This window comes from Anabrus simplex, chromosome 2 (assembly GCF_040414725.1).
Source record: "Anabrus simplex isolate iqAnaSimp1 chromosome 2, ASM4041472v1, whole genome shotgun sequence".
Taxonomy (NCBI): domain Eukaryota; kingdom Metazoa; phylum Arthropoda; class Insecta; order Orthoptera; family Tettigoniidae; genus Anabrus; species Anabrus simplex.
Genome location: NC_090266.1, coordinates 1,050,290,027 through 1,050,313,639, shown reverse-complemented (window position 1 = coordinate 1,050,313,639; position 23,613 = coordinate 1,050,290,027). Strand labels below are relative to the sequence as shown.

The window sequence follows — 23,613 nt, the reverse complement described above, 5'->3', positions numbered from 1 at the left end:
AAATCAGTTGGTAGACATCCCATTCATCATTTGTGCATGCGGGACATTTGTAAGTAGAAAGTACGGCGTTCCTGAGCCACCTGGTATATATAGGAGCTTCTAAATACCAATTATCATGACTGTAACATTTTCAGTTTTCGAGATACGTGTCCTCATAAAAGGAATTCAGTTCCTTTTCAAGTTTATTTTCCCCCTAAAATTCGCTTTTCTTTATTTTAAAGGAGATTCCATATACCAATTTTCACGTCTGAATCAACTTTAATTTTTATAAAGTATAAGTATGGTCATACAAATAATTGAATACATTTTCAATTCTTTCACCCCCTTAATTGGATTTTTCACAATCAAAGGAATATGTGTTACTTTACTTTTAAAGGGTATTCCAAACACCAATTTTCATGTCTGTAACATCTATAGTTTTTGAGATATAAGTAGACTCATACAAATAATTTAACTATTTTTTCAATTTTTCACCCACGCCTAAGTGGATTTTCGAAAACAAAAATTATGCATTTCTTTATGAAATTCCAATCACGAATTTTTACTTCTGTAACGTTTTCAGTTTCTGAGATATCAGTATCCTAATACAAAGAATTTAACCCACTTTAACACACTTTTCAGTCCTTTCCACCCGCCCCTCCCCCTCCCCCAAGTGGTTTTTCCGAAAACAAAAAATACGTGTTTCTTATTTTTAAGGGATTAAAAATACCAATTTTCACTTCCGTAAGATGTTAAGTTTTTGAGATATACTGTAGATAAGTTCATTCTAAAAATTCACCCCTTTTTTCTTCCCCTTAAGTGGATTGTTCGAAAAAATTATCTATGTCCCTTTGCTTATTCAGGAGATTCCAAGTACCAGTTTTCAAGTCTGTAACATTTTAAGTATCTGAGATATATTGTAGGCATGGATATATTTTTTTTAAATTTCTACCCCGTTTGTCACTCCCGTTCACCCCCTATTCATTGGATTTTTTAAAAACGAAAGACTACGTGTTTCTTTATTTTAAAGGAGATTAATATACCAATTTTCATGTCGGTAACATCTTCAGTTATTGAGATATAAGTATCCTCATAAAAGGTATTCAACCAATTTTCCCCCCTTTTTCAACCCCCTTAATGGGATTTTGCGAAAACAAAAAACACGAGTTTCCTTATTTTTAAAGGAGATTCCAAATACCAAGTTTTACGTCTATAAACCTTTAGGTTTTGAGATATAGATATCCTCATTTAAAATTTCACCTCCCCACCCCCTTTTTCACCTCCTTAGTAACAAGAAATACGTGTTTCTTTATTTTTAAAGGAGATTCTTATACCAAATTTTACATCTGTAAACTTTTAAATTTTAAGATATAGATACACTAATTTTTAACATTTCTAAAAATTCACCCCCTTTGTCACTTCTGTTTAACCCCCATTAATAGGATTCTCCAAAAACAAAAAAATACGGGTTTCTTTATTTTTAAAGGAGATTCAAAATACCAAATTTCAGGTCTGTAATATCTTAAGTTTCTGAGTTATAAGTATCCACATTAAAGGCATTCAACCCCTTTTTCACCCTTTTTACCCCTCCCAGTGGGATTTTCCAGAAACAAAAAGTACGTGTTTCTTTATTTTTAAAGGAGAATTGAAAACTCAAAATTATACATCTGTAAACTTTTAAAGTTTCGATATATAGATATACTCATTTTAAAAATCCACACCCCTTTTCACCCCGTTAGCGACGGAATATACAAAAATCCTCCCTTAGCGAGCACCTACGTTGTAATATAAATGTATCCACAAAATTGTATTCCTTTATGTTTAGTAGTTTTGGCTTGGCGATGATGAATCAGTCAGTCAGTCAGGACAAGTTATTTTAATATATAGATTTGATATGTTATAAAAGAAAAGGTGGTGTACTCATTTAAAAGTGTTTGTATGTGTCAATTTTGGTGTTATCCTAAGTTGTTCCTAAATCAATCGATTCTTTGTTCTTCGATTTATTTATGACGGAGGCGAGTTGTAACGGTTCAAATCCCGTTACACGGATTCATAATGTATTATTATTATATCTGTATGATTATTAATAATATTATTGTAACTATTATTATTGTTTGATTCAATTATATAATCTGATTTCGCTATGTATTAATTAATTATCGCTTGCTTCATGGTATTTAATTTATTATATATATATATATATATATACACACTGACTGACAGAGCAAATGCAACACCAAGAAGGAGTGGTCAGAACTTTATGCCAATTGCAGGGTAGACTGACGTCACTGAGGTATGCTCATGATGTGAAATGCGCCGCTGTGCTGCGCACGTAGCGAACGATAAATGGGACACGGCGTTGGCGAATGGCCCACTTCGTACCGTGATTTCTCAGCCGACAGTCATTGTAGAACGTGTTGTCGTGTGCCACAGGACACGTGTATAGCTAAGAATGCCAGGCCGCCGTCAACGGAGGCATTTCCAGCAGACAGACGACTTTACGAGGGGTATGGTGATCGGGCTGAGAAGGGCAGGTTGGTCGCTTCGTCAAATCGCAGCCGATACCCATAGGGATGTGTCCACGGTGCAGCGCCTGTGGCGAAGATGGTTGGCGCAGGGACATGTGGCACGTGCGAGGGGTCCAGGCGCAGCCCGAGTGACGTCAGCACGCGAGGATCGGCGCATCCGCCGCCAAGCGGTGGCAGCCCCGCACGCCACGTCAACCGCCATTCTTCAGCATGTGCAAGACACCCTGGCTGTTCCAGTATCGACCAGAACAATTTCCCGTCGATTGGTTGAAGGAGGCCTGCACTCCCGGCGTCCGCTCAGAAGACTACCATTGACTCCACAGCATAGACGTGCACGCCTGGCATGGTGCCGGGCTAGAGCGACTTGGATGAGGGAATGGCGGAACGTCGTGTTCTCCGATGAGTCACGCTTCTGTTCTGTCAGTGATAGTCACCGCAGACGAGTGTGGCGTCGGCGTGGAGAAAGATCAAATCCGGCAGTAACTGTGGAGCGCCCTACCGCTAGACAACGCGGCATCATGATTTGGGGCGCTATTGCGTATGATGCCACGTCACCTCTAGTGCGTATTCAAGGCACGTTAAATGCCCACCGCTACGTGCAGCATGTGCTGCGGCCGGTGGCACTCCCGTACCTTCAGGGGCTGCCCAATGCTCTGTTTCAGCAGGATAATGCCCGCCCACACACTGCTCGCATCTCCCAACAGGCTCTACGAGGTGTACAGATGCTTCCGTGGCCAGCGTACTCTCCGGATCTCTTACCAATCGAACACGTGTGGGATCTCATTGGACGCCGTTTGCAAACTCTGCCCCAGCCTCGTACGGACGACCAACTGTGGCAAATGGTTGACAGAGAATGGAGAACCATCCCTCAGGACACCATCCGCACTCTTATTGACTCTGTACCTCGACGTGTTTCTGCGTGCATCGCCGCTCGCGGTGGTCCTACATCCTACTGAGTCGATGCCGTGCGCATTGTGTAACCTCCATATCGGTTTGAAATAAACATCAATTATTCGTCCGTGCCGTCTCTGTTTTTTCCCCAACTTTCATCCCTTTCGAATCACTCCTTCTTGGTGTTGCATTTGCTCTGTCAGTCAGTGTATGTGCGTGCATGTTAGCATTAAAATAATGTAGAGTGAGATATGTTGCCTAATATCAGATACTAGCAATTACGCGCGGCTTCGCTCGCATGGATTTCGTAATTTGATCAGAGTAATCGTTCCTCAGCATTGTACTAAGAGACAATCTGAAAAATCCTAAAGTATAAAAAATCACCCAAAAATTGAGTTTCATTTACCCCAGAAATTCTTTGTAAACCATGTTTGTGGTATTACCTTTCGGAGCTAATACGACTATGCGACATAGAACTGTACATGCGAGAAACAGTCTTCTCTCAAGTCAAAAAATAAATACATGTTTCTATATTTTTAAAGGAGATTCCAAATACCTATTCCCACATCTGTAACATGTCCAGTTTTCGAGATATACATAAGTATCCCCATAAAAAGAATTCAACCCCTTGATCAGTCCTTCCCCTGCCCCCATCTAGGTGTATTTTCCGAAAACAAAAGTACATGTTTCCTTATTTTCAAAGGAGATTCCAAATATCAATTTTCACGTCTGTAACATTTTCAGTTTTTAAGAAATGAGTATCCTCATAAATCTAATTCAACTATTTTTCACTACCTTTCACCCCTGCTAAGTGCACTCTCCGAAAACAAAAAGGTACAGGTTCGTGTATTTTTAAAGGATGTTCCAAATACCAAGTTTCTAGTCTCTAGCATGTTAAGTTTTTGACATATAATGTAAAATGAAATGGCGTATGGCTTTTAGTGCCGGGAGATCCCATGACGGGTTCGGCTTGCCACGTGCAGGTCTTTTGATTTGGCGCCCGTAGGCGACCTGCACGTCGTGATAAGGATGAAATGATTATGAAGACAACACATACACCCAGCCCCCGTGCCAGGGAAATTAACCAATGATGGATAAATTTCCCGACCATGCCGGGAATCGAACCCTGGACCCCTGTGACCAAAGGCCAGCACGCAAACCATTTAGCCATGGAGGCGGACGGCATATAATGTAGATATACCGGTACTCATTTTAAAAATTCACCCGCTTTTCCAATTCTTTTCAGCCCCTCAACCCTCAATTGGATTTTCCGAAAAAAAAAAAGGAAAAAAAAGTGCTTTTCATTATGTTTAAAAGATATTCAAATACCAGTTTTCATACCTGTACGTCTGTAATACCTTCAGTTTTTGAGATAAATGTTTACTCATAAGAATTATTCAACTTTTTCTTCCTCACTTTCCGTAAACAAAAAAAATACGTGTTTCTTTATTTTGAAAGGAAATTCAAAATACCACGTCTGTAAAAATTTTAGTTTTTAAGATAAAGTATCCTCACAAACGTATTTCAACTCCTTATTTACTTATTGTCAACCCCACATCCCTTACGTCCATTTTCCGAAAAAAAAAAAAACAAATGCGTGTTTCTTTATTTTTAAAGGAGATTCCAAATACTAATTTTCACATCTGTAACATCTTCAGTTTTTGAGATATAATTATTCTCGTGAAAGTAATTCAACCCCTTTTTCACCCCCTTCCTACCCGTTAAGTTGATTCCCCCTCCCCAAAAGTGCGTGTTTCTTTATTTTTAAATGAGATTCCAAATACCAATATTCACGTCTTTAATATTTTTAGTTGAAATGAAATGGCATATGGCTTTTGGTGCCGGGAGATCCCAGGACGTGTTCGGCTCGCCAGGTGCAGGTCTTTTGATTTGACCCCCGTAGACGACTTGCGTGTCGTGATGAGGATGAAATGATGATGGAAACAACACATACGCCCAGCCCCCGTGCCAGGGAAATTAACCAATAATGGTTCAAATTCCCGACCCTGCCAGGAATCGAACCCGGGGCCCCTGTGACCAAAGGCCAGCACGCTAACCATTTAGCCATGGAGCCGGTAAACATTTTTAATTTTTTGAGATAAAAGTATCCTCACACAAAGCATTCAACTAATTTTTCAATTCATTAACCCCCTTAAGTGTATTTTCCATAGACAAAAGAACACGTGTTTCTTTACTTTGAAGGAAGATTCCAAATATAAATGTTCATGCGTCTAACATCTTCAGTTTTTGAGATATAGGTTATTGTTGTTTGTCCAACCCTTGTCCCGTTTCCCTACGGGTTCGGGTATGAGGTGAGATGTATCTGTCGTGGGGGGTTCTTATGACCGGATGCCCCTTCTGACATCAACCTCATCAGAGGAGTTAATGAGATGAAATGAATGATGTGCTATATCATAGTAGGGAGAGGGTGAAACCCGGTGCCGGCACATGGCCTACTCCTCTTGAATAGCACCAAGGGGTCTGCTCAAGGCGTAAAGTCCCCATCCGACGGACGAATCCCCATCAACAGCGTCATATGCCCTCACTCCATATGAGCACTACGGAGAGGTTTGGAATTTAATCCAGGCTTTTGCCACGCAATCTATTTATTTATTTATTTATTTATTATGCCTTCTTTCATGTGGCGAAGTTAGGGCACACGGACCTCTCTTACACTTAACAATCTAGTGATTAGAAATTGTATACCACCACCTCCCCTACCCTGCCGGCCAACATTCTGAAGGTGAGAATTTTTTCGACCAATAGGACTCGAACCGGCTAACCTCGGTGTCAGACCGTTTAGACTTCAGCGCCTTAAGGATCATGGCCACCAGGCTAAAGTTTGTAAGATATAAGTATCCTCATAAAAAGAATTCAACTCCTTTTTCACCCCAGCCCGTTAAGTTGACCCCCCCCCCCCCCTCTCCAAAAATATGTGTTACTTTATTTTTAAGGTGATTTCAAGTAAAAATGTTCACGTGTGCAACCTTACGTTTTTGAGATATACGTTTCCCCATAAAAATATATTTTTTTTACTTCCTTTCACCCTTCCTCTTAGGTGAATTTAGTTTCTTTGCTTATAAAGGAGCTTCCAAATGCCAATTATCACGACTGTAACATCTTCAGTTTTGAGATATATGTGTCCTCATAAAAAGAAATGAAACTCATTTTTCAAAGCGCATGCCCCCAAGTTGATTTCCCCCGCCCCCCCCCCCCAAAAAAAAAATATGCGTGTTCCTTTATTTTTAAAGGAGATTCCAAATACCTACTAATTTTCACGTCTGCAACATCTTTAGTTTTTGAGATATAAGTATCCTCGTACAACTAATTTTTCAATTAATTCACCCCCTTAAGTGGATTTCCCAAAGACAAAAGATTACGTGTTTCTCTAGTTTGAAAGAAAATTCCAAATGCAAAATTTTCATGTCTGTAACATCTTCAGTTTTGAGATATAAGTATCCTCATGAAAAGAATTCAACACTTTTATGACTCCACCCCCGCCCGTTAAGTTGGTTTCCCTAACCCAAAATATGCGTGTTTCTTTATTTTTAAAGGAGATTCCAAGTACCTATTTCCACGTCTGTAACCTTCAGTTTTTAGATATAAGTTTCTCCAGGAAAAGTATTCAATTTTTTACTTTCTTTCACACTCCCCACTCAAGTGAATTTTCCAAAAACAAACAGTGATCGTTTATTTAAAAGAGTTTCCAAATACCAATAATCACTTCTGTAACATCTTCAGTTTTGAGATATATGTGTCCTCGTAAAAGGAACTCACCTCCTTTTTCATCGCCCCCCTACCAAGTTGATCCCCCCCCCCAAAAAAATGTGTGTTTATTTTTAAAGGAGAATCCAAATACCAGTTTTCACGTTCGTAACATATTTAGATTTTGGTATATCTATTCACACAAATAATTCAAGTAATTTTTCAATTCTTTCACCCCCCTCCCCCGTTAAGATTTTTTTTTTAAACAACAGAATACGTGTTTCCTTAGTTTTAAAGAAGGTTCCAAATACCAATTTTCACGTCTGAAACATGTTAAGTTTTTGAGATATACTGTAGATACGCTCATTTTAAAAAATCACCCTCTTTTTCATTTCTCCTTAAGTGGATTTTCCAAAAGAATATTTATGTTTCTGTACTCTTACAGGAAATTCCAAATACCAGTTTTCAAATCTGTAATGTGTTACGTGTCTGAGATAATTTGCAGATACAGTCTTTTTAAAAATTCACCCCGTTTGTCACTCCTGTTCGCCCCCTATTCATCGGATTATCCAAAAACACAAAAATAGGTGTTTCTTTATTTTCAAAGGAGATTCCAAATTTCAATTTTCACGTCTGTAACACCTTCAGTTTTTGAGATATAAGTCTGTTCATAAAAGGTGTTCAACCCCTTTTTCCCCATTTTTAAGCCCCCTTAATGGGATTTTCCGAAAACAAAAAATACGTGTTTCTTTATGTTTAAAGGAGATTCTTAATACCAATTTTTACATCTGTAAACTTATGAGATATAGAAGTACTCATTTTAAATGTTCACCCCCCTTTTCACCCGCTTACCGATGGAATATCCAAAAATCCTCCCTTAGCGAGCACCTACATGTTAAAATGAATATATCCGCAAAATTTCAATTCAGTATATCCAGTAGTTTGAGCTCGGCGATGATGAATCAGTCAGTCAGGTCAAGTTATTTTATATATATAGATGGATATATTTTGTGAAACTTTAAGACGTTACAACATATGGTGAAATATTGCTACAGTAACTGTCGAGTCATTGCTCTGTCATTGTATGCATTTAAAAGTATGCGATTATTTAGGGAGTTCCTACTTAGCCTGAGGCTATTTCATCACAATCTGTAATACTTTGGAGCTGGATGGGAGTGACATCATGGACAGATTTAACTCTGACGTGGGTGTTATACCATGTGACAACTAGTGTCTATACCAGGTGGCTCACGGACGCCGTACTTTCTACTTATAAATGTCCCGCATGCATAAGTGATGTGTGGGGTGTCTACCAACTGATTTTAACAGGGAACTACTAACAGCGGGCAGGTTACGTCAGAATATGAAGAGATAAGAAACAGAGTCACACTCGCGGCATGTTACTCAGCGCGGCCGGTCGAATGCATCCGTTGCATTCGTAAACATCGTTTTCAACCGTATAGTTCTAGTCTGGTGTATGGTACAACCGCACTATATTTGCTGTCTGCAGATCGGCAATGGCTAGTGTGTTCAGCAGCGGTGAATACATAGACGTTATTTTAAACTGGACAACCTGTTCGGAATGCAACAGAAGCTCCAAAGAGACGTACGACTTCTACACACATATTTCGCCGAACAGTATTCGTTTTTGTTCTATGCAATCATCTCTTTTATCGAGTTGAATGACTACACGTGTCTACATTAATAAGTGATTAAATTTCTTATTCTGCATCTTTGGCGTGTTAACAAACAGTAGCGGCGATTAGGGGGTGGGGCGTGAAAGGAAAGTCGCCCCCGCCCCTCGCCACTTTGTGGAGTAAACATCACATATTCACTTTAGCCACCTGGAACTAGGAATTATTATTATTTGTTTTGCTAATTGCTTTACGTCGCACCGACACAGATAGGTCTTATGGCGACGATGGGATAGGAAAGACCTAGGAGTTGGAAAGAAGCGGCCGTGGCCTTGATTAAGGTACAGCAACAACATTTGCGTGGTGTGAAAATGGGAAAGCACGGAAAACCATCTTTAGGGCTGCCCACAGTGGGATTCGAACCCACGATCTCCCAGATGCAAGCTCACAGCGAATTACTTGTAAAAGAAACGTTATCTGTACACGCCTTTGTGTCTTATCTGCTAATTCTTTCCTTTATTTTCCTTAATTATTAACATAATTTTTGGCGGAAATAAGCACCAAATGCCGTTCGTCGCGGCTAACCGATTTGTATAGCGCTACGGCAAGTAGTGGAGACGTTGCATGTGCTGTGGAGAAGGGTAGTAGGGGTATAATATTTTTGCCAAGGTCGTGGACACTGAGTTATAATTCACCGGTATGCCGCACGCATTCGTCAGTCTGGCAGCCTCTTCAGTGTCTGTTAGTTCGTTAGTGTGTATTAAAATACTAAATAACTTTTAATTGCATATTCATGCCGTACTTCTATTTAATTGTACCGGCTGAGATAGCCGTGGAGTTAGGGCCGCGCAGCTGCGAGCTTGCACCCGGGAGATAGTGGTTTCGAATCCCACTGTCGGCAGCCCTGAAGACGGTTTTCCGTAGTTCCTCATTTTCACACCAGGCAAGTGCTGGGGCTGTACCTTAATTAAGGCCACGGCCGCTTCCATCTCATTCCTAGGCCTTTCCCGTCCCATCGTCGCCATAAGACCCATCTGTGTCGGTGCGACGTAAAGCAAAATAGTAGAATATTTTTTTTACAATTGGTTTTACGTCGCACCGACACAGATAGGAATTATGGCTACGATGAGACAGGGAAGGGCTGCGCGTGGAAAGGAAGCGGCCATGGCCTTAAATACGGTACAGCCCCAGCACTTGCCTGGTGTGAAAATGGGAAACCACGGATAACCATCTTCAGGGCTGCCGACAGTGGGATTCGAAACCACTATCTCCCGGGTGCGAGCTCGCAGCTGCGCGGCCCTAACTCCACGGCTAGCTCAGCCGGTACAATTAAATAGAAGTACGGCATGATCATGCAATTAAAAGTTTAGTATTTTAATACACACTAAGGAACTAACAGACACTGAAGATGCTGCCAGACTGTGTGTTTCGTGTATCTGTTCGGTCGAGTTCTTGTGTCAGTTTGGTGACAGCCGAATATTGAGTCGTAATTCAGACTAACAGTTATCAGTGAATTAACTGTGAAGATGCTATTTGCTTTACGTCGCACCGACACAGATAGGTCTTATGGCGACGATGGGTCAGGAAAGGCCTAGGAATGGGAAGGAAGCGGCCGTGGCCTTAATTAAGGTACAGCCCAAGCATTTGCCTGGTGTGAAAATGGGAAACCACGGAAAACCATCCTCAGGGCTGCCAACAGTGGGGTTCGAACCCACTATCTCGCGGATGCGAGCTCATAGCTGCGCGCTCCTAACCGACTGTGAAGTTGATCGTGAAGTGTAATTATATTATCAAACCATGCTATATCTTGTTTGTGAAACTGAAAGAATACTTCACCAAATTAGGTTTGAGATACCTACACCTGATACAAACTCAAAGGAATACGTCGTAATAACACTCAAAGTGTTCAAGGTACTATTAAGTGAAACAGTGAGGGATAAATTTCTTGTACAACTTTTAAATGTCCGGTCAAGAGGATTTCAAAGTTTTATATTATCATCTAAAGTATAGCAGCAAATCTTGCAATTTAAATTATAAATTTAAATAATATATTTTGTTTAGTATCAAATACAGTTAATTGTTTTATTTCAATGGTAGATCAGATAACCTCAAATTTTAGTTGAGAGACCTAACGACCATGTCCTTTTCCCAGAACCTTTTTGGGACCTAATCACAATGCGCCTTCTTTTTACGTTTATTAGCTGCTCTCAATTCATCATTCCACCAAGATGTTCACTTTTTCCCATCCTGACACACAGTTGTTCCTCGGCATTCCCTTGCTGTTTCTACTACAGCATCCCTGTATGCCATCCATTCTCTTGCTATATCCTGAACTGCTTACTGTCTATTGTTTGGAACTTTTCATTACTCAAATCAGATATACTTCTGTCTAAATTTCCTCATCCTGGAGATTTTATATCCTTATTCGTCTACAGACAGATTTCACTTTCTCTATCCTGGAACTAGAGATGCTTTGTTCACTACAGATCAGTTAGTGGTCTGTATCACCGAAAAATCCCCGAACACCCGCTGATTCCTAACAGATTTCCTGAATTCAAAGTCGGGTATGATATAGTGCTCCTACCCTCCCATGTGTAGCGGTGAATAGCCTTATGCTTTAATGATGTTCGTAACTGCTAACCCCATACTAGCACAGAAGTCCAGCGAATGCTTCCCATTCCTATTAGCTTCCATACCTTCCCCATATTTTCCAATCACCCTTTCGTATCCTTCAGTTCTATTTCAAACTCTCCCATTGAAATTGCCGATTAACATCCTATCTTTGTTGTTGATCCTGATTACGATGGCACTCAATGCTTCATAAAACTTGTCAACTTCATCCTCATATTCACCCTCACATGGTGATTAACTAACCCCATGGCACTACAACCCTGAAGGGCCTTGGCCCACCAAGCGACCGCTGCTCAGCCCGAAGGCCTTCAGATTACGAGGGGTCGTGTGGTCAGCACGACGAATCCTCTCGGCCGTTATTCTTGGCTTTCTAGACCGGAGCCGCTTTCTCACCGTCAGATAGCTCCTCAATTCTAATCACGTAGGCTGAGTGGACATCGAACCATCCCTCAGATCCAGGTAAAAATCCCTAACCTGTCCGGGAATCGAACCCGGGACCTCCGGTCAAATGGTGAATACATTGAGACAATTCTCGTTCTAACTCCTCCAACACCGAGCTCGATAGCTGCAATCGCTTAACTGCACCCAGTATCCAGTATTCGGGAGATAGTGGGTTCGAGCCCCACTGTCGGCAACCCTGAAGATGGTTTTCCGTGGTTTCCCATTTTCACACCAGGCAAATGCTGGGGATGTACCTTAAATAAGGCCACGGCCGCTTCCTTCCCACTCCTAGCCCTTCCTTGTCCCATCGTCGCCATAAGACCTATCTGTGTCGGTGCGACGTAAAGCAACTGGCAAAAAAAAAAAAAATCTACCCATATCATTCACTTATTTACGCGCCGAACAGAAACAGTGTTGCATCCAGTAGTATTCCTGATGAACAGCCCTTACTCACACACTGTCCTTCGCTTTTTAACACCCGTCATATACACTTTATAATCTCTTCCTCGTTATCTCACCTTACCCGAATACGATTTACTCCTAGCACATCCAGATGCATCCTCTTTGCTGACTCATTAGGTATGTTGAAGTGTATAAGTCATCATTTCCATGACGAAGTACAGGTTAAATATAATGGTGATATTGTTGATTATTCATTTTATAGGAAAGTTTCCAAATGCAACATCTCCCTAATTTTCTGGATTGAAAAATTTGCTACAAACTCGCCTTTGCACATTTGTATTCTAAATAGTTTCAACGAATGAATTTTTCAGTAATTTGTCGCCAATGGTAGGCCTACTGAATTCTATTGGAGTATTAATTCAGATGGTTGACAGTGAAGCAACGGGAAATTTCAGAAGTGATTTAAACTGCCTAAGAGACTCATTAAATTCATCCATCCCTACTCATCACTGTATAAAGGATCACAGGCACGTGAGACTTTAAAGAAGTCGCAGAACATTCTCAGTTACTCTAAAAACATTCGCTTTAGAAGTGTCTTAATATTTGTGGGGAAATAATTACAGCTAAGTTCTGACATGAACATTTAATCGAGATCCCCGAGAACATTTTGGTATCCGGCGATCACTAGGTGTGACGATCATCCGTCCACTACTGACTTCCTACATTTGCATATGTGGCAGTCAATTTACGTACGTTACCGACTAAACTAACTTTATCCTCTGGCGAAAAATATCAGTACCGAGCTGAATCCCCTCTTAACGTCTCTTGTTGATCATGTTGTAAGAGCAATTGAGTGCATTAATCGGGCAGTGAAAACACAAGCTGAAGATAAAATCAGTCGTCGGGCCGAGTGGCTCAGACGATGGAGACGCTGCCCTTTTGATCCCCAACTTAGCAGGTTCGATTCTGGCTCAGTCCGGTGGTATTTGAAGGTACTCAAATACGTCAGCCTCGTGTCGGTAGGTTTTCTGGCACCTAAAAGAACTCCTGCGGGACACAATTCCGGCACCTCGGTGTCTCCGAAAACCGTATGAGTACTTAGTGGGACGTAAAAACAATGTTGTTATTATTATTAAAATCAGGGGGGAAATTTCGAGTCTTTAAGATGAAATTGAAATATCGGACTGGGAAAACAGGTTTACCTGACTTAAGTCAGCAGAGTTTTGGCAAAGAATGCTTAGTGTGTCATTTAGCCGGATTTATAGTGCGAAATATTTCAAAAGTGGCGCAGTGTAAATTACGCCTACCTTTTTTCCACGGTAAAATGACTAACTCTAATTAAAGATTATGGGTTTACACAGAGAGGCACATATCTTACGCATACATCTGAAAATGTTCATAACATGCTGTTGCGAATAGAAAAGTTTGTTGCGAAAATCTATCTTGTGCTAATAGTTTTAGGGGGATATCTTTTTTTAGTGTTTGGATTGTTTACATGTTATTAAAGTGAAGTTGACGCAATTGGGATGCTGCGAAGATCATGTGTTGTTTATGTTACCTAACTTGATTTCGCTACGGTACTTGAAGCGTCGATTCTTCTTCCGCACTAATGAGATACTAAGAGAGCTGGCTACTTCCAAGACAGCTAAATCAGCTCGAAAATACTCTAAACTGTCCAGCTGTTGAAAGCATCTTTAAATATGAGTTGCATGCATCAGTTTATTACGTAAATAGAAGCAATGGTAGTACTGTACATGCCTCTGTTAATTGCACGGCGCGACACGGGTGTTGCAAGTGACTTCTGTGCGCCGGTCCACGGTAACTCGCAGAGAGCGCACACTTCCCCTTCTATACGCTTTGCTTTTACCTCAACGCTCGCATTATTGCTAAGTTTCATAAAAATCAGAAGCTGGAAAGTCATAGGGTTTCCTTGTGAGTGATCACAGCCAATAGCTCATTAAATTCGAAAATTGCCGCGGTAATCTATAGGAAGGTGTCAAAAAACGTAAGATACTATGAATTGTTCGTAAGTTTCCAAGTAAGGCACATTCTTCCTGACAACAACTTAGCCAACTATTAAATGGAAGAATCAGTGTCAAACTTTGTATACCTTGCACCAAGCTATGGCCTTCTGTATTTTTCTTACCCTTTACTACAACGAGCGTAGCCATGTTTAAACATCGGATCCGTGAGATCTCCGAAGTTAAGCAACACTGGGTGTGGTCGAGACTTGCATGAGTTGCCACGCGCTGTCGGTGGGGGGTAAGGGAATGGAGGTGCGGAAAGGAACTAGCCACCCTACCGTACCCTCCTGCTCAGGCACACCTCTATGGAGGTTCGGACCTGCCTTCGGGAAGAATACACCCTTACTTTACCTTATTACAACGGATTCCTAACCGAGGAGGTAAGGGACCTTCTTTAGGTCAGGAAGATGAAAAAATTAGGAACGAGTTTTCCACTTCTGGAGAAGTACAGGGCCTCAAGGTTCACTTGCACCCACCACAAAATGAGTATCAGGTTAAAGGCTGTCTGGCAAAGAGCTAACCACTCTATCCCACTATGTGATGTAGTTAAAGATAGGAGAAGACTTTACCTTCTACTCTCAGAAAATCTTCATTGCCTGTACAGGGATGGCTTGTAGACTTTAACATACATTTACCTAGTATTTCACTCAAGCTTGTACTCGGGAATCAATTTTTGTGTTAAGAAGTGAACCTGCTTGGTAGTGGTTTCCCCTGAAGTATCGAAAAAAATATGTGCATTCTGTGCTCTGAAAATCTTTTTTTTTAAATATATATTCAAAACTTACAGCCAGAGCATAATCAATGAAACCTAATAATTAGAGATCATCTGGGAAAAAGTAGGATATTTAAAAATAAAAGAATGCATTTTCTTTGTTGGCAATTTTCTCTGTGTATATTTTAACATCTTCATGTTGTTGGAATGACACTCTCTCATGCAAAAGACATACAGCTACAAGCAGCATTTCAAGGCACATCATATAAATAGCTGGATCATGGGATGATACACAGAGCTACACAGTTGTCATTAAAATATACAGTGGATGGTAAAGAAACGAGTGTCTATAGATCATAATATTCTATACATTATGAATGTTACAAATGAATATACAGTAAAAAAATGACAAATGCTCGTTATAGTTCCATATGTACCAGCAGTACACTTTTAAAAAAACAGACCCTGATTATCTTATCTACAAAACAAAAGCATGCTCCTCTTATGCACATTTAGCATCAAATTTATTTCCATAATGTATCTTGAGCACACTTTATTTTTATAATGACAGGTAATGATTTTGGTGATATGTGCAATAGTTCAAATTTACAAAGGCTTTCTATGCATATGCCCTGTTGAGTCATGCCTGAAGTACTGTCATCTGCAGAAATATGAGTCAGAGGAGGGGAGAAGTCAGGCTAAGCTATCTCCAGTAGGAATGACTCAAGAGCTCCTTCAGATGTCTTGCCCTTTTAAGACAAACATTACCCAATATATGGGAACATCTCACAAAAACCACACAAATCCTAGATACTTTGTACTGACTGGTCAGAATTAAATACTTTAACATAGTTATACCTGTCTAGTAAAAACCACATAAAATAGAACAGTTCATTTGAAGACACGTTTCCATTCTACACATTGAAACATTTATGCTCAATAACCTTGCAGACAGAACCATCTCATATTGAGAATGTAAGAGAGAATTTTCTCTACATATTTCCTGGTGAAGATTTTAATGTTCCATCATACATACAGAACTGAATGCAACAATAAATACTTAGAACATCATAGGTCTTAGGGTTCACCAAGAATTGTATTGACTCTGGTATTTCTTCAGGCACATTATAGAGAAGGCAATGGCACACCTATTCCCAGCATAGTATACACCATGGCTTCAAAAAATCTGACAATAAAGCTTTCAGTGACAAGAGTCATTGGAAGGGCTATAGAAAAATTATACTCCAAATTATTTTTTCTGATAAATATTTTTTTAAGAAAAATCCAAAAATAAGAGGTGGAATTAAAAAGATCTTTACTGATTCTCCATGAGAAAGCCATTTCAGAGATCTAACAATGAAAAATAATGCCAGTTTATGTAGGATGCTAATAGCATCTCCACCAAGATGTGCAAAGACTTTACACATAATGTCTTACAACAGACAGATTAATAATTTTATGCATTACTTAGCCATGAAAGCTAACCTCAAACATCCACTAACCATTAATTACTATATACAAAGAAAACTTCACCATTAAAAGGCACTTGCACACAATTTTGCAAACTGGCTGAATAATAAAATAGTCTTCAAATTCATGTAATGGAACATACAATTTCAGTTTCATGATAAATTATAGTACTGAGGGTAAAGTAGCAATAGCCCTGAAGAGGAACAAATGGTACAATCCCCTGCACAAGAACTAGTTCCCTACAAAATCCATATCTTTACAAATGTCTAACAAACAACTATATGCACTGCATTTCACACTAGGCACCTTTTCTGGGGCCACATGTTCATCTTTTGTATGTTCACAAAAGTCAGCATAAAATGACTTCCAATGTACAAAACTTGTGCACTAAATGTAAAACAATGGTGCAATGACAAGCACTTGTAAATGCATAGGAACAACCTCTTACTAACATAAGACCTCATATTGGTGTATTAAGTTAGGATTATACTTATTTGTAATTGCAGATAATTTTTCTATAATGCCTTCAAGTTAACATTATCCTACCATAGCTAAACCAACCACGGTACATATACGAGTGAAAAATCCTGTAGTCCTCTGATGTACCACTGTCCCATAAAAAGGGAAGACAAAGCTGACTAATTTCATCTTGTCAGATTCGAACACATGATAGTCCTCTAGAATTCAAGAAGGAATTTTAAAACACTATTCACAGTTACCAACCTTCACGAGCATGAATTTCTTTTGCTCTCCTGAAATGCAACTTATTTTAGTATCAAGTGGAATGACAGTTATAACTTTAACAGATATCTTATGGAAAACTCATGAAAAAACTTGAAAAATAACACTGGCAAGTCATAGTCACAGGCTTTCTGAAAACCTGTTCAGCATGGAAGCTTCTGAAGATTTTACACTGAATCATACATTTATTTTGATGCGAGAGATCTGAAACCAAGTTTCTATGGCTTGTCATATTATCCAATCAAGGTCTTCATATAGAGTATTTCCAAAAAAAAGCATTAAAGATTCAATTATTACATCTGGAACACTAAAATGTAATAGCATTTCAAAAACCCAGGCAACTACAATCCTTTGTGCCATAAACTAACTAAGAGAAAGTAAAAATAATGACAATAAAATTAAAAATCAGATATATAACACAGCCTTTTAACCCAAGAAACGACTAGATTCAAATACCAACAAGCCCATTTTATCCCATTAGCCAAAACAAAATGGGAAGGGATATTGTGGTTTTTATTCAAAGACAAAATCATCAAACTTCTTTCAGAGATGGCCCTAAAGTACAATGCACTGTAATTCACCATCAACGCTTTCAATCTTATGATAATGTAGCGAAGTACAAAATATGTGTTCCTTACTCTCTGAATGTATAAAACACACCCCACAACACATATCCTGCTCAACTAACATAGTTGTGGGAATGCGGCTATACAATAGCTTTTTATCAACAAAACACTCTGATCTAGTTAATAAATAGAAGAAAAACCCGTAACTAACATCATCATTTACTCTACATAATATGTCCATTCCACACACACATGCACACATGAATGTTCCAATTCCATTACAGTCTGCACACATTCCTAGTTCTATTATCACTATTGTCCAGTCTGAAAAGTGTGCCTAGAGGAAGCAGAGTGCTTTCAGGATGTCAGTCAACACTATTTTGGGAACATTTCATCAAGCAGAGCAGGCTAGACTTAACATGATGTATCCCATCATAAGACGTCTTCCTGGAGATCCAACCCAGTACAGGCTAAGACATTTCCTTGATCATCTTCGTCAGCTGAAAACAACTTAGAAAGTGATGTGCTGAGTAGTACTCTCTCCATATAACGGCAGAAGAAATCTCAAACTAAACATCACCAAGAAGGCTATAAATCTCCACAACAATAACTTAACTCAGCTTTGTGGACTGTGCGTGCCCACAATTACATGTTCATAGCTGATAATATATGCCTTTGGGTACGGCCTGATGTAACTTATTTAACACTGGTTTAGGAGTTGGATGTTGACTTAGAAATGTGCAGATGGTACCATAAAAGAAGGTTTTGTTTGCCTCTTTAGTACATCTGCACAAAGCTGCACAAATCTGAAGCAGCAGAAAGATGTTAGACACTGCAGCCAGACGTTACTTCCTCACTGGACTGGTGGGTCCAACGACACTGGTGGCAGGGTTTGAGATCAGATGATTCAGCAATGGCTGTCGATGAACCTGCGGTGTTCCGAAGACCTTGTTCTAGTTCCAACAATTGGCCCATGAAATTGAGGTTTGGGGATATGATTGGTCGAGCACTTTTCACTAACTTGTAAGCTTCCACCATTGAAAGTAACTTGTGCTTCATGACATACGCAATGGCAATAGTGGCCGAGCGTGAAATGCCAGCCTGGCAGTGAACCAATACACTCGTACCACTCTTCCGTGCCTCCTCTGAAACGAGACAAATCAAACATTGAATTAAAAGGAGCTCAAATATTGACTAAAATAATCATTAAAAAACTAAATAGTATATTACGAGAATGAGGCCTGGAAGGTTTTCCAAGCTGGTGCCTCCCACAAAAAAAAAAAAAAAAAAAAAAAAAAAAAAAAAAAAAAAAAAAAATCAACAAACTCATGGTGGTGTGTACGTGTACGTTCCTCACAGGTATACTTTTCTCAGAAACAAATGAACCTATAGATAAAATGTTTGTGGTGGGCATCCACAGGGTTTGTATTTACATGCAGGGAAATCAATTTTGATAATTAAAATTATGTCTGACAAAATACGAAATGCGAGGAACATACAATATCATTCATTAAATTCTAATTTTGAGCGAATATACATCCAGTAGTATGTGTTCCAATTGTTTGTGAAAAGGGTTCCCAAGTTTTGATGGAGACATTCAATCCACCACTGTTAAAGTAAAATTAAATAATGTACTACCATGGGTAGTAGGACTGTTGACAGGACACTGCCATCTGAGAAGCAAATGCAATGAAGTAGAGGAATCAGCTTTTCTTTTTTCGTGTGGCTATTTCTAGCCGGGTGCAGCCCTTCTAATGCAGACCCTCCGGTGAGGGTGGGCGGCATCTGCCATGTGTAGGTAACTGCGTGTTATTGTGGTGGAGGATAGTGTTATGTGTGGTCTGTGAGTTACAGGGATGTTGGAGACAGCACAAACACCCAGCCCCCGAGCCACTGGAATTAACCAATGAAGGTTAAAATCCCCGAGCCGGCCGGGAATCGAACCCGGGACCCTCTGAACCGAAGGCCAGTACGCTGACCGTTCAGCCAACGATTCGGACAGAGGAATCAGCTGAACACATACTTTTCGAATGTGAGGCGCTGGATAGAATCAAACTCTCCACTCTAGGACTACCAGGTGAAGAGAGAGAAAAATCCAAGAAGACCCGATAAGAACAACCTACAGCTTTGTGAAGGGCGCAGGTATATCTAGGTGGGAATGAAGGAAAAACATGGTAGCAAAAGATCTTAAGAGGTCGACGCTAATTAGGAATTAATATTTAGAGGCCCCATGAAGAAAAGAAGAAGAAGACCACCAATGCCAGAAGCTCGTCATAATTGGTGTATGGTACAGGGTGAATCATAACTAGCCTATTGCTCATTGTATCTAGTTGAAATAATTTACACCCAGCCACTATAAATGTGGTCAAAGGGTATAAAATGTTGCTACTTCGTGAATTTCAAGCTGCTATTATTCTGATTCTTCTACAGCGTTTTCAATGCCCGGGGGGTCACGGATGCGAACTGTGCAGCTCATTTGGATATGGCCCTATTTTATGGCCGGATGACCTCCTGACGCCAACCCTATGTGGAGGGATGTAATGATTATTGCGTGTTTATATGATGGTTGGTAGTGTAGTGTGTTGTCTGAATACAAAGAGGACAAACACAAACCCCAGTCCCCGAGCCATAGGAATTAATCAGACGCGATTAAAATCCCCGACCCAGTCGGGAATCAAATCCGGGATCCTCTTAACTGAAGGCCTCAACGCTGACCATTCAGCCAAGGAGTAGTACTCATGAACTTCAAGCTATGAACATTTTTAAATGTTACATTGTAATAGTTTTATAAGAACAAGATTGTGTACTGCCAAGGATATCAAGTAATCTGATTTCACATCAAGTCACAGAAAAAACTATTCTGCTATACTGATAGTTAATAATATCACTGCACATTAAAAAAGCATTCGTCAGATGATACCAGTCTACCTCCTAGTATAAATATACTAAGTGTGCATTGGTGCCAATCATTTTCAGAAACTGGATGCACTAATGGTTGCAAAGGGTACAAATGGTGTATGCTCCAAAGTTTCACAGAGAAAAGAAAAGAAGTATAATCCACCATAATAGCTGAATTTAACAAAACTTGTTCGGTTTTAATAGATATCTCTACAGACAGAACGTTTTACCCCCAACACCAGATCATAAACACAGACAATTATCTCCTATCCATTGCAAATTTCTGAAATTGCTACCGAGTAGTTTGGCTCAGTACCTCAGTAATCCGCAGAGGACAAGGGCATTCATAAAAAAAATGACCAACACCCACGTTTGATATTTACTCACATTCTCTTCCACAAGGTATTAAAGGATGGGACAACCTATCTAGAGACAATCTGTCATTAATAACTTAAATTCACGAATGCACTTGCAGACAAAAGAAGTGCAAAATTAGTTGAAAATAAAGAAATAGAGAAAAACCGTAAGTGATCTATTGCACCAACATTCACCAAATTAGTATTTCAACAGTAGTGGCCAAAAAGCAACTTACAGGACGCTCTCCACAGACAATAATGAAATTCTCTTAGAGAAGCAGGACAGATTTTAACACAGAAAGAAGATATACTCCACAAATGAAAAAAGAAGTTTTAAAAAAATGGTTGGAAATTATATTCTAATTAGGTCTAGCAATCCCATTATTCAAGAAAGTTGACATGGAATGTAACAACTATAGAGGAATCTTCCTTATTTCATATTTTTAGTTAAGATATTCAAGAGGATAGTGAGAGGAAGATTGAGAATGAAATTATACTACCAAAAAAAAAAAAAGAACAATATGACTTTAGGAAAGACAGATCAACACTTGACACTACATCCCATGATGGAGAAAAGATGCTAGAGTGGGAAAGATTCGTTGACGATATTTCTAGACATGAAGAAGGCCTACGAACAGTACAGTGTACCAGTGCAGTTCATTTGGGATGCAAGGGGGAAAAAATAAGTAGACAGAGCAGAAGTATAAACTGTAAATGATAGAAGCTTTTTACACACACATACACACAGAGAGAGAGAGAGAGAGAGAGAGAGAGAGACATGTAAAGATAGGAGGAACATAATGGTTTGATATGCAGACAGGACTTCAGCAGAGAAGCGCAGTGCCCCATAATCTTCATCACAGTCATGAATAAAATCTACAGATGTGCAAGGTGGAAGACGGAAAGCAACACAGCAAAGGACCCACTGTTTTCAGATCACATAGCAATATGGGGATAAAATGAAATGGAAGTACAAGAACAAGTTAATGTAGGGAATCAGATGACAGAAGGGTTTGAAATGAGAACAAGCGCAGAAAGACGAAGGAAGGAAGGAAGGAAGGAAGGAAGGAAGGAAGGAAGGAAGGGAGATAACAGTAAATTTACTCCAATAGAAGTGGTGAACATTTTTTCTTAAGTTTCAATTAGTGTATACACAGATGGGCAAATAACTCGAGATTGGAAAGAGAGTACGACAAGCAAATGGCTTACACCAGAGTATAAGGAAGCAAGAAGTTCCAAGGAAAATGCAAACATCTGCATTCAATCTATTATGTACCAATATTGATATGTGCAGTAGGTACATAAAAAACAATAACAAAACCAGCAGACGAGAATAGAGTTCAGGAGGCCGAGATGCTATTCTTTAAGAGGTATCGTAGGGACGAAAAGAAAAGATAGAATCAGAAATGAAGCTGTATTAGAAAAAAGGATTGGAATTACAGGACAGGATAGAAATAAGCAGGCTCAGGTAGATGAATATGTGACACGGTGTGAATGGGAGATAGTGTGTCAAAGAAAGTATTCAGAGGAAAGAGATCACAAGGATGGCCTTGAAAGAGAAAGAATGGATAGACAGATATAGTGGACGAGAGACAGACAACTATGGGAAGGGGAAGGGTATCCTCGATTCATAATCAGACCCAGGAGAGAACTTGGAACGAGACCGGAAGAATAAGAAGAAACTTCTGTTCTCCCCAGCTATAGTGTTTCGTCCAGTTTCGCACTTTACAATTTTCTGAACTAGGCACTAAGGGGGCTTTGAGGGAACAAATTGCTTCTACAGCCTACGCGAAGTCACGTTCTTTTGAAATGACCTTTCTGAGCGTCTATTATCACGGTCCATGCATGAAGTCAGCTACTAGTGCAGTTCAGACTAGTGACGTCAACAACAGGGTTATTGACGTCAGTGAATCCACAATTGTTTCTACTTTCTTTGTAGAAGCAGGTGCTGCGGGTGGCTCGTACGGTTTCGGAGTGCGTCGCGAACCATCGGGAAATATGCTAACATGTACTCCGAACAGGACATACATACATACATACATACATACATACATACAGTATGTAACCTCCAAGAACCCAGCTCTTTCTACGGTCGAAGTTCCCAAGCTATGAGAAGCTGTAAGAGCGAGTCCGGGAGGTGAGTCATGCAGCAAACACGCAACCCACGGAGCATTCCGAAACTGCCTTGGTGAACGACCAAACGGCATGGCGCCTAGCTGCTCTCAGGACGAAAATTGGAAGTACTATAATTACAAACCCAGTTCAAGAACACATACTCCAAAACCATAATTTGATTTGAAGAGAGAACAAAATCTATCAACCGAACAAACAACATCGTGCGAAGTGCATTCAAAAATAACGTAATAACTCACCATTACCAATAATTCTGATCTATGAAATACCTGATCTTCATGTAGCTAACACGAATAAGTGATTTAGACAGATATCAACAACACTTCTATAATAACCTAATTATGTGTTCACCTAGAAGGTTGTGTTTCACAGAGCAATCTTCACAACACGCATTCTGATAGTCATGGAGCAATTCTAAATGTATCCATTTCCAGTTTCTAATTGTCGTCGATCTATTTGACAAGGAAATATACATCACTTTTGAACTCCCTCAACAAACTAC

General features: G+C 39.8%; 1 protein-coding gene across 5 annotated transcripts in view; it reads right to left on the bottom strand.

Moving 5' to 3' along the window:
* Positions 1–15,099: 15,099 nt before the first annotated feature.
* The window catches only part of puc (puckered), a 200,493-nt gene continuing 191,979 nt past the window's right edge, over positions 15,100–23,613 (bottom strand). For all 5 annotated transcript variants that reach the window (XM_067141978.2, XM_067141980.2, XM_067141977.2 and 2 more), the window contains one exon: positions 15,100–18,869. In XM_067141978.2, the coding sequence (XP_066998079.1) occupies positions 18,550–18,869 (320 nt within the window). In that variant the 3' untranslated portion in view covers positions 15,100–18,549. The remainder of the gene's footprint in view (positions 18,870–23,613) is intronic.